The sequence below is a fragment of the Phalaenopsis equestris genome, unplaced genomic scaffold (assembly GCF_001263595.1).
Source record: "Phalaenopsis equestris unplaced genomic scaffold, ASM126359v1 Scaffold000378, whole genome shotgun sequence".
In the NCBI taxonomy this organism is placed as follows: domain Eukaryota; kingdom Viridiplantae; phylum Streptophyta; class Magnoliopsida; order Asparagales; family Orchidaceae; genus Phalaenopsis; species Phalaenopsis equestris.
Window position 1 is genome coordinate 179,494 of NW_018164820.1, and position 12,538 is coordinate 192,031.

Here is a 12,538-nt window from a genome sequence, read left to right on the forward strand (position 1 = left end):
AAAGAATTAGATCGGGACCCACAATATTTAGAAATTCAAGTCATCTTTTCACTCCTTGAAGTTTCATATGAACGGTTTCTAATCCTCAACGTCCAGTTGAGTCGATTAAAGCCGACGTATTGAAGCTCATGTTGAGTTCCTAAAAGAATTTGAAAGACAAAGGTGGACCTCATGACGTGTGCGACGTTTGATTTTCTGCCAAGAGCAATATGTTTGAATATAGTTGTCGTTTATGCGAGGAACGATCGTCAATTTGCTTGTTAAATGGCTCTGATTGGAACAAAATAACTTTTTTTTGTTGTGATGTGCGTAAATTAAAGTTAAATTGGTACGATATTCGACGAACTTTATCGGGAGACCTTGAATAATGAAACAAACTGCGTCGGTGCGTTCGGGACGTCGATTTTAGCCAGGAAAGACATATAAAGTTGTGCATAAATTGATAAATTTTGAATAAAATAATATTTTTTTGTTTAGTAAATTTAATTAAATAAAAAAGAGGAAAAATTATAAACTCACACACAAGGTTCTTTCGGCCCTCCCATTCGCAACCCTAACTGAAACCCTTGTTTCATATTCGGTGAATACGTGTAACTTCTTTCCGGTTATCCGGTCATCTTCCTTCCTTCCAAGCCCTAACCAACTCTCGCCGTCGGTTATAGCTTCTGGTCGCCCTCCTCTAACGGATTTTTTTGCTCGAATGAGTCTGGTAACCTTCCAACTCTTAATTCTAGGTTAGTTTTTTGTCTTTTGCATTGTTTATCTTGACCGCTGGTGATCTTTTGGTAAGTATCCCTCTCCTCCTCCGGCTATAAATACCCTTTTGGGGGGAAAAATTTGGCTTGCTGGTAATTCATTTGGGAAACTCTGAAGGAACGAATTTCGTGGAATTTACTTCCTGTTTGAAGATTCTGTCTCATGGTTTTATTACTTCTATCATTCTTGATTTAGCAAGAATTTAAAGGTAAAATTTTTAATTTCAACTCTTCCATAGTTGGATTAAAGAACATCTCGTGCAACGAGAATTTTTAGAATTATTCTCTTTTATATTTTGGAAATTGGCTTGAATAATCTTTAGCTACTTATTTAATATGATATTGAATAAAGTGCAAGAAAAGGAAATTAGAATGTTCTTGATATACATATTACATATTTCGTATCCATTTGAAAAAAGCTTGATTTCATAGTCCTTTATGATCTGTGTTTTATGGGTTGCATTTTTTATATAATTGAGAGGGGAACGCAGGCATCGGTTTAGACATTTTCAGAGTTAATATTAGTACATGTAAAACTTTCCTTGGGCCTTCTTTTCTTTGTCACCTATGAATACCCCCTTATGGGGAAGGTTTCAAGGTCAGTCAATTTAATCTTCGACTTGGATTTTCGTTTGGTTTATTGCTTTCTTTGAAACTTTCATTTCTGGAAACATTTAGAGGTTAGAATTCTCTTTATGGTTTTACTTATAATCAGAAAGAATTTTGGTTTCATTTCCTTCTAAGGTTTAACTATATAATATCTCCTGTGATAAGAAGTCTTTTTAGTTGATTCTTAAAGATCATTTCCTTTTATGGTTTGAAGTTTGATTTGAGTCGGTTTGAAAGTATATATGGATTTTATATACGTTAGCGGATTTCAAAGGTTTATTTATTTTCAGGGTTGTTCATGTTTTATTATAAAGATGTAATTTTTTAGTTTAATTGCGGGATTGATCTTTTTAATTAAGGTTTGAAATGTTATCTACATTGGTGAAATTGCAACTGTATTATTTAGAGGATCATAAATTTGGTTATATTTCTTTAACAAAATTAATTTTATATTACATGGAATTCGGTTTAAATTTTAGAGATCTCGTCTCGAGGTGTTATGTATTGAATAATAATGAGCTATTAACATCAGGAAAAGCATTTGAATATTGCTGCATATTTATTTTGGTCCTCGAGATCCTTTTTTTATCATTGTTTGAGATTGTTTTTTTAGAAAAAGGGGAAGAAACAAGAATGAGCTGGATTTTTTTTATCATGTTTATTACTTACTTTTCTTGATTTATAATCTAAATAGAAGGTACGGGCATTTATTATATCATTATTCAGTGATTAAATTTGATGTTCAAATACAAATAACTTGTTGAATCGATATTTTCATAAATTCATAGTTCATAGATCTTGAATTTTTGTCAATTAATTGATATTGTATGTTCCTGACTATTTTAATAATTGAGAAGATAGGGTGCATTGCATGCAATCTTTATACATTTGCAATATTATTATTTTATTATATTCATACCTCTTAGAATGTTCGATGCTTGTAGTGTTTCAGTTGTAGTAGCATTAAAGATATGCATGAAGAGTAAATTATAGTTTATTTTGAAGGCTGAAATGAATACTGATACAATTTAAATATGTTCGATTTTATATGATCGAATAATTATTTTCATTTGTTGAGAACACACAAAATTTAGCAATAATTATGGATTTGAAGACCTTCTTTATTGACAGCTTCACTGTTTTATTTGATTAAACTATTTTGACTCATGTGATGTTATGTCAATAAAGTGCTAAGAAGATCTAATCAAGAGCAGCTAGTTTTGTTTTGTTTTGCGATTTGAGCATGTGTAATAATGGTATTTGGTTTTCCTTTTACTCTACATTTTGGATATTTCAGAAAGAACTACGATTAGATTTCCTTTGCTATATTTTGGAACTTTTTGGCTTACTACCTGCGGCTGGGAACCTTTATAGTTTGATAATTTAATTTTTATTACCTAATGTACAAAAAATGGGTGATATATATATATATATATATTGAAAGCTTAAAAGTTGGAATTGGTGAATCATACGATAATAGATAAGTTACATATATGAATAATTTGACTCTATATCGAATTTCGAGACAGTTTATACTGTGAACTATTATGTTACTTTCATATTGGTTATACATTCACACGTAAGACATTTATATGTACTTATTTATGACTTAAATCCTTGGAATCACGATGATGTTGCGAGTTATTTTATGGTTCGAATAATAAAAGTAAATATATGAAGATTGTGGTTGGGGCATGGATTATTGAAATACTTAAAAATTTCATTGTTGTTCACTCTTTAAACTTGACATACATGTACACGATGTATTTGAGATGTCTAAATACTGTATGTGACGATTCATTTGAGACATATGGAGAATTCGCTCCTCTTCCTTGCACTATTTAAGCAACAAGTTTTCATTTATTTGGCAAATATATGTTGCATTGTTCGAACTTAAACATAAACAGGAAAACTGGTTTGATATGCATATGAAACAACAAAGTGGCCTAAAAATTCGAGATTTGGGTAAAGGCGATGATGCAAAGAATTTTCAGTCAGCATTTTCTTATAGTTGAAAACATAAAATCAATATTCAATTTGTAAGATGCCCTTTTCACTTCCTTAAGAGATATGGTGAACAGCAACAAATACTACACTTTTAAAAGTTCAGATACTACATCAATAAAATAACATATGTTATAACTGATAAGATAACATATACTATATTTATAGGGCGATGAGCACTATACTTACAAATACTACACCATAGACACTATACACTAGTTACTACAGATTCGATATTACACATATGTACATTACACCTTCACAGATTATTTACCAAATCTTATACACCAAATATTACACCTCATACACCACATATAAGCATACTTCACCTTTAATTGATAAGTTTAGATACTACATGCCACCTATTAGATAGCATACATAAGTATATCATACCTTTAATTGATAAATTCAGATATTATTTGGGTTCACTAATCAATTAAGTGACATAGTCTAGGGTTGCCCAACTTTAGGGGTGATTCGTTGGTGACTTCTGATTGATATTGATAGGTAAATTTTGATATTTCAGTAGCTTGTGGAATCGAGATAAAAGAGAAAAGAAGTCTAGTCCGAGCCTAACCCCAAATTAAAATCTTATATCCCACTTTCAATTTTCATATGTTTATCATTTAGTCTTTCTTTTATAATCTGCAAATGTTTATCTAATCTATTTATATTATGCAATTGCAATCTGTTTTGAAGCATCAATAGAATTTAACCAGGTACGTTTTTTATTTATTTAATTTCTTTACTTTCTTTATTGTATATTTCTTTTCTTTTTGTATTGTACCATACCTTTCTACATGTTTTTTGTTTTTTTTACTGTATTTTGTTAAATAGTTTTTTCTTTCTTTACTGCATTGTACTGTATACATTCGTCTGTACTTATGCTTTTAGTTATTACCTTTTTTTGGCATGTTTATACAATACCTTAGGATAGACCGCTCGAGGCATGGTTTTCTTTCATTTACTCTTTTCACGTAACGAGATTACAACGTGGTCGATTAACAATTCATCTCCCAGCAGCGGTCGAGACTACAACAGGTGGAAAGAGGAGTTTCAGTTGAACATCCGTAGACTTAAATAACATAACTATAGGACGTTGAGGTTGTTCATCTGGTATGACGTAAATTTTCATACACTATATTTTAGGACTTTTTTACGATTTTATATCATATGATATAAGTCCTAAACTTTTTCGGATTCTAAGGTCGTTGTTCGATACGACATAAATCCTGATATTTTCTCAGATCATTTGCATATGACATGCAGACATAAGTCCCGAATATCTAAATAAGTTGCAGGAGTAAAACATCAAATAATTTTCCTTTAAAAAATGTAAATTCAAATCATAGGTTAGGTAAAGATGTCACTGAAACTTCTTCGGTATCTTCGACATCTCCTACTTTTCACTCATTTGAATTCCGAAATAATTGTTTCACATTAAGTCATTTTCATTTGAATTTCCTATAAACAATCGTGGAAACATAAACGTTGAATTCTTAAAGATGAAATCCCAATCTTAATCGAGAGTTTTCTTAGGTGTCTTCAGTTGTCTAAGATGTAATTAACTAGAAGGGTTTGTCTCTATAGGGAATTAAGAACCCAGATTAATCTAAACTCTGTCTAATTTGTGCATTATATAGGGAAATTTGTCGGCTATAAATTTCGCAGACCAAAATAGAGTCATAAACTTTTAAGTTTAGATAGTTGACCATACCAATAAGTGATACATTCATCTTTTGAGATGATATATCATTTATGATATCGTGTTTAGTTATTTAAACTATTAGATACATGAGGTCTATCCGGTCTCATTATTTTCAAAAAATAAAAATATATCATTTTCACAAAATTACAATTACATTATATATTATATTAAATTTAAATTTAAAATTTTATTTTCAAAAAAAAAATAATTAGCCGACACCATCATTGAACCATCATGTAAGTTAAAGTAGGACATATTAATTAGTCATCAAAATTATGCAATTTAAATAAAATTAAGTAAGTTATGGCTTTAAAAAAATACAACATAACAATCATTAGATTTAAAATGACATTCCAACATGCAATTAAAGGCAAAATTTTAAGAAATTTTAAAGATGGATTGATAAATTAGAATATCTTTTTAAAAAATATAATATCCTTGATGCCCGAGTTGAATGTGCCATTTTATAACTATGATGAATTTTAGGATTATAAATAAGATAAATATAATACATTTGAATATTATGCAAGATTGATAGGTCTTCAAGCAATTATTATTTTTCTTTGAATTATTTTGTAACAATTATTTGTTTTAGTAAGGTCTAAAGTGAAAAAATAAGGAGTAAAAAAGTTATAATTCACCAAAAATATTGCATGTGACTTTATATATATAACTTTGAATGTCAATGAATACCGTTATAATTTTAATCAATCTATAATAAATGAGATTCATGTCTCTAAAAAAGTAGACATGCCTTGAAATCTACCACCTACAAAATAGCATAAGAATCATGCATGATAAAAGTTAATCCCACTGAAGAAACGATGGTTCATGAATATTAAATGGAAGATGCTTTAGATTTAAAAAAATGATTTGAAGTTACAACTTGATGCTATGCCTAATGAGGAAGAATCTGAAACTACACCAATAGTGAACCATGTTCATTAACTTGAATTGATAATTAAAAATCATAATTTTAATCTAAGCTTGAAGTTGAGCACATATATATACACACATATATATATATATATATATATAGATATCCAAACTTCTAATAGGAATTGAATTTATTTCCAAACTTAAAGATGAATTAAATAAGCAATCAAAACACATGAAGCACTCGATCCTAAGCAAATTATCGCTCAGATATCGTTCCCTAGAGAAAATGGAATAAAAACCAGCCAACGACAGACTTGATATACCACTGGTCAAAATATATTGCAATCCAAAAACCGAACCTGTAAGTAATAGATAAGGGCCAACTACTTGTATTTCTACACCAACATATCTTCCAACCACCCAATATGGAACTAAAACTAATGCCCTCACATGAATTAAAAACAATTGATAACAAGATCTCAATTCTAAAATATCAATAGTGATCCTTACCTATTAGCTTAAGCTTTTGGCTAAATATGTGCAAAATCCACTATCATACTGGGCTCAATTTGGGCCTTCAATATCCCTCCTAACAAGCAATATAAATAATGATGATATAGTTGGGATCGAATGCTCAACGTAGATTGTAGTATTCATAGAACTTGGAGGCATCTATCATGGCTAAACAAGGTTCGTGATCTAAAGTTGAGGAGTTTAACATTTTTCCTACAAAAAAAATGCACTGTGCTGACTTAATCGTGAGTCAACCTTTATTGTAAGATCACTTTAGTCATTCGAAGGGCGGTATAGAGCTTCCATCTCAAGGGTTCAAGTGTGGAGCCCCCAAGAGGTACCCAATTTTTGTGATTACTTTTAAGTATATTTAAAAAAGCAAATTATTATATTTTGATTGTCCGAATTTTTCTTTATAAAGAGTGAGACATTGTCTTATGAGAAAACTTCGAATTTTATTATCTATACAATCAAACTATAAGAAAATCTATAGCAATGGCAGTAAGACAGCTATTAATTGGATGAATTTGCATAAAATTCATAGAATTTTTGCATGTTGACTTCTTTTTTTATTTTACTTTTTCACTCTTCATTTTTTATAATAGGTTTTGCCTATTTACCAATGAAAAGAGGGTGAACCTCACATAAGCCCCACGTAACCGAGCTTGCTTTTGGTCCGTGACACTAGAAAATGTTGGAGAACTTGTACTTGAGAGAGGAATGGTGGTAAAGATGGAGAGTGGGAGATTGTTGAGATACATATAGATAAAAAAATAATTTACTTTCAAATGTGAAAATCATGGTTGAGCTACTAGTATGTTAATAGTGTACCTTACCTCATAGCTTGAACATTTCGGAAAATGTATATTCATATATTGGTGTATGGGACAAACCCTGAGGTCCCAATGTTTCAATCCACTAACAATCAAAACTCCTCCTAAAATAAGATAAGTTAAATTTAACCAACTATTCTATATTATGTGCTCGATTTTGTTCGCTATTTCTGGTAGTCATAAAACGATTCATCATTAACATCAAATACTGTTATAATCGACTCGTACATAACATGAAGTCACAGAAACTATTATTTGGAGAGTGAAATGCCGATTGAGATTAGAAAAGAGATAAGCCATTATGGATTCATATACCTAAGTGGCCAACGAAGGCAGTATCCACGAGAGAAGAAATTGGATCGGCAGCCAAAGCCAGCGCAGCCGGCAAAGCAATTGAAAGTATCTCCAACCCAACATCATCAAACCTAAATAATCATCACACAAATAGATCAAAATCCAACAAAAACGTTCACATTTTTTATCTATATCTATAACAAGTTGAAGTTTCGACTAACCTGATTCGAGCAAGAAGGCCCGAGATGGAGCCGAGCAGGGGGTAGCCGACAGACTTTTCCGCATGAGGCTCATCTCGATAAGCCTCCGTAGGGTCTTCCTTGGAAGAGCTAGAGTTATGTTGTGAGGAAGGAGAGGACAAACACGGCTGTCTCCGAAGAAGAAAACCTAATGAGGTAGAGTTCGTTCGGATTGACGAGAGTGAAAGGGTTGGTTGAAATGGCCATTTCTGGGTTGAGGGATAGGAGCAATGGATGACAGGCTGGAGAATGAGCACGGTACTTACCGCCATGACTGCGCATAAGAGAGAAAGAGAATCGTTTTCTTGTTTATTTACAGTGTGAAGATTGGCACTTTGGCGAGAAATATAGGCCATCAAAATACGAAGAAATATTAGTAATAAGCACCTTATTTTTGCATAGCCAATCAAAACACGTCACGACATCTCACGCGGCGGAGTAAGAAAAACGGCACAATAACACGGAGAATATTCCCTCGTATGTTATTCATGTGTTATTGCGCGTTATTCATGTGTTATTGCACGTTATTCATGTGTTATTGCATGTTATCTATGTGTTATTGATGTGTTATTGTGTTATTATAATACCAAGAATATTCTCAGGATACAATAACACATGAATAACACACAATAACACTTGAATAACACGGGAAATATTCCCAACAGAGAAAAAAACGGCGCAGTAACACGGAGGAATATTCTCTCCCGTGTTATTCTTGTGTTATTGTGTGTTATTCATGTGTTATTGTGTTATTATAACATCAGGAATATTCCCAGGATACAATAATACATGAATAACACACAATAACACGTGAATAACACGGGGGAGAATATTCTCTGTGTTACTGCGCCGTTTTTTTTTCTGCGTCGCGCGGGGTATCGTGGCGTGATTTCATTGGGTACGCACGTTACTCTACGTGCGTAGTACTGATGTAATATTTTTTCTCAAAATACAATTTTGTTGTGATTGAACATCTTATTTGTGTTATCTTTATGAAATAATTTTTCCACGCACCACTTTGATTCTAGATCATATCACACCTTCGGGTGGAGCTGTTGTGCCAGGTTGGTTTAATTGGGAGTTTCATTGTTAAATTCATTATTTTTGTTTATATATATATTTATAATCTTATGTAATGTTTTTAAAAAATTTATTTTGTAAAGTGTATGTTTTGCCCTGTCTTTCATGATTTTCTAATCTCGTTTCAGCTTTAAAACATTCAAGCACATGTTTAAAGTTTAGAGATATTTTAATCTTTAATAAATATATGTATTTTAAAAGTATGATAGCTAATACTTCTAATTTAGATATTGATGCACTAAGCATGTTCTAAATAAAATATTAATGTATTTAAATATTTAATAATAACAATGAAATCAGCTTTAGAAGGTCATAGTATATGGAATATGTTGACAGAGCCTTAAATAGCTCCGACTCTTGTATGATTTAGGGTGATATAAATAAAAAATTTTAGATTAGTTCAAAATTAATCCGGATTTTTATGGTGGATTTCACTTAATGTTCTCATAATTTCAGGAGTTAATTTTAGAATTAATGTCACTTTTGTAATAAAAAAATTAATATTTAGTAAAAAATAGCAATTAATTAAAAAAATCACAAACTATTTTAGGAAATATTCTTAAATTCTCCTTTGATTTTAGAAAAAAAAAATTCATGAAGTTTAGAGTTGGCTAAGTCACCCAAATAAATTATCAAACAAAATGGAATTATTCTTAATATAATAATTCATTAATTAAACTTGAAACTTTAAAAATTTATATAAAATAAATAGAGATAAAAAAGTTATTAAGATTTACTCAGAAAATCTTGAGAATCTCCCAAACCCCTTTGCATTTCTTTTTTAGCTGACCCTAGAAATAGTTTTTATTAGGTGTTGCGGGTTTTGAAAGCCCACACGAGAAGGGTTTAACCGACCATGCAGTACTGACTGGAGCAATCAATTGTCCATCACCAGATGATATGATTGGTCGAACGATCCCGGTTAGCCTGACCATACGCCTTTAGAACAGCCAACTTTGTTGTGTCGTCGTAGATGTTTGGCCGCCTGCATTAGGCACGTTGGTCGACCGACACTAGTTGGCATGGTCGTATGTCTATTGATTGATCAATTATCTTCTAGAGGAAGCCCTAGGTTATGAATCACATGTGTGACTAATCCCTTGCGAAGTTGAGTATTTTTTTTTTTTTTGCGATAAGCTTTAAACCTAACCTAAGCGGGTCAAAAACCCAACTTCCCCCTTACTTTGTCATTCCCAACCCTCTTTGAAAGGGTTGGGATATTCCGATCATTTGAGGTGAAAAAAACTTCGTAGTTAGCTCACCTTACAAAATTATGAGGAGTTTTGAAATGGGAAAAGATTTGTAGCTAGTCTGTTCCACAATATTGTGGAAAGTTTTCTTTTGAAAATCCAATGGTGAAGCTCCCCACATGCCTCATCAAAGTAAAAGGCAGCTATGTCGCATATCCATGTGTTAAACCATAGGTGTGACGTGTCTATGTGAGAGCGTCAGATGAGTGTGACTCGTTATCGATTGTGATCATTCACATTACATGACGTATTGTGTTAGGATATGTGTTTTGCATGAGGCATGTCACACTTGTATATTGTCTTGACTGACTGCCATGACTCGATTTGCATAGCACGTTGCCTCAACCGACCACCCCTTCTAGGGTCAGCATAACACATTGCCTTAACTAGCTATCCTGGCCTAGTCGGCATAGCACTTTGACTTGACCAACTGCCCCGACCCGATCAACACTAAACTCTGCCTCGACCGGCTGTCGTAGCCCGACCGGCATAGCACATTGCCTTTATTGGCCGCTCCAGTTATTTGACATGGCACTTTGTCTCGACCGGTCGCCCTGGTCGGCACTATACTTTGCCTCGACCGGTCACCCTAACCTAGATGGCAGGCCACCCCAGCTTGATTGGCATAGCACATTACCTCGATCAACACTCTGAACCAGTCAGCATAGCACAGCAGCTCAAGCAGTTCCCCTGACAAGGTCAACCTTGCAATTTGGCTTGATCGGTCGCCCCAACCCTATTGGCTGACTACTTGGGTTTGACCGGCCGACCCGACCCAGTCGACCGATCAGCCGCTCCGTCCCAGACGACCGATCATTTTGGTTCGACTGCCCCCCCCCCTCCTCGACAACTTATGTCCAACATGTGCATTAATGTTGATTGTATGAGCTTGCATTAGCACATCCATAACTTGTGCCCTTGTTGTGCATCCTCAGATATATGCCCACATATGGTTGTGACGAGTACTTGTACCTCCAAATGGCACACTACTCTACATTTACTTCATGGCATCTTCATGTCATTTAGCACGTCACAAGTGGTTTGAACTTATGCTTGAAGCACTTTTACATGTTTGTCTTGCGTGGCATTTCACATGCTCATGACTCGCATGCTTTAGTTTGTTTGCACTCAGATTTGTGTTTCTCACGTGCTTATTCCTCATGGTCACACATCATGTGAACGGGAGGATCATCACTGATTCAATTCATTATGTAATTCTCTCCAATAGTAATTACATCCCTACCTTCCTACGACACCGCTTTGGACCGTCGTAGGCACACCCTTTGAGCTACTGCCTCTATGACATACCCATATGTAAGGCCAAATCTTTTAAGATCCATCTTGGGCGACATTCTTTAGATCCCTTGGATATTTAGGATGGGGTCGAAGTGGCAACCTCGTGAAAGTCATACATACTTGGAGACTTACCTTGTGCACTTATATGCTAGTTAGAACACTTCTTGCAAGATGGTGTGTTAGGTTGGGACTAGGGTGCTAGGTAGTGTTTTCAACATCTTTGGCTATTGTTCTTTGCTAGCTTATTTGTTCTAACCATGCATAACTTTTGTGCTTTTTGTTGTGCTTGTGCATGTCTGTTTTGATGTGCATGGTAGTATATTAGAGCAATCTTCTGTAGAGGTCGTGTCATATATATGCACACACACACACACATACAATAAAAATGGGGAGCATGTCGGCACTATTTTTGGTGTGGGGTTTGCCCGTAAGAAGTTGTCGGTCATCGGAATTGAAATCCTGTTGCTCGCTTCGAAAGGACGTTTTTTTTAAAAATTTTAGTTTTGAAAAAGATGAAGTCAAACTGACCTCATAATTTTCATAGCTTAAATGAAAGAGCGCTTTACCTCAAATCCTGTATCTATCCCTAAGGATGAACACAAGAATTGAGGGTGAGGCTTGTCGGCACTATTTTTGGTGTGGGGTTTGCCCGTAAGAAGCTGTCGGTCATTGGAATTGAAATCCCGTTGCCCGCTTCGGAAGGACGTTTTTTTTTTAAAAAAAAAAATCTAGTTTTGAAAAAGATGAAGTCAAACTGACCCCATAATTTTCATAATTTAAATAGAAGAGCACTTTACCTCAAATTCTGTATCTATCCCAAAGGATGAATACAAGAATTGAGGGTGAGGCTCGATCAAATAAACTAGAGAAAGTCATGACATCCGTTTGATCTGCGGAACCAATATATTGGCCGACAAATTCCCCTATTTAATATAAGGAATTAAATAGGGTTTATATTATGCTGGGTTCGGGAAAAGCTTCCTATAGGGGCAAGCCCCTATAGTTAATTACATCTTAGATAACTGAAGTTACCTAAGAATACTCTCGATAGAAATCAAGGAAAAATTATCTTCAAGGA

The 12,538-nt window shown here is 33.7% G+C and overlaps 1 protein-coding gene across 1 annotated transcript in view; it reads right to left on the bottom strand.

The window, feature by feature from the left end:
- LOC110026552 (protein DETOXIFICATION 44, chloroplastic-like) overlaps positions 1-8,135 on the bottom strand; it is a 35,261-nt gene extending 27,126 nt beyond the window's left edge. Inside the window, exons 1-2 of the mRNA XM_020727530.1 lie at positions 7,817-8,135; positions 7,617-7,726 (exon numbers count right to left, since the gene is read on the bottom strand). Of these exons, the coding sequence (XP_020583189.1) occupies positions 7,617-7,726; positions 7,817-8,106 (400 nt within the window). The 5' untranslated portion in view covers positions 8,107-8,135. The remainder of the gene's footprint in view (positions 1-7,616; positions 7,727-7,816) is intronic.
- Positions 8,136-12,538: the final 4,403 nt, after the last annotated feature.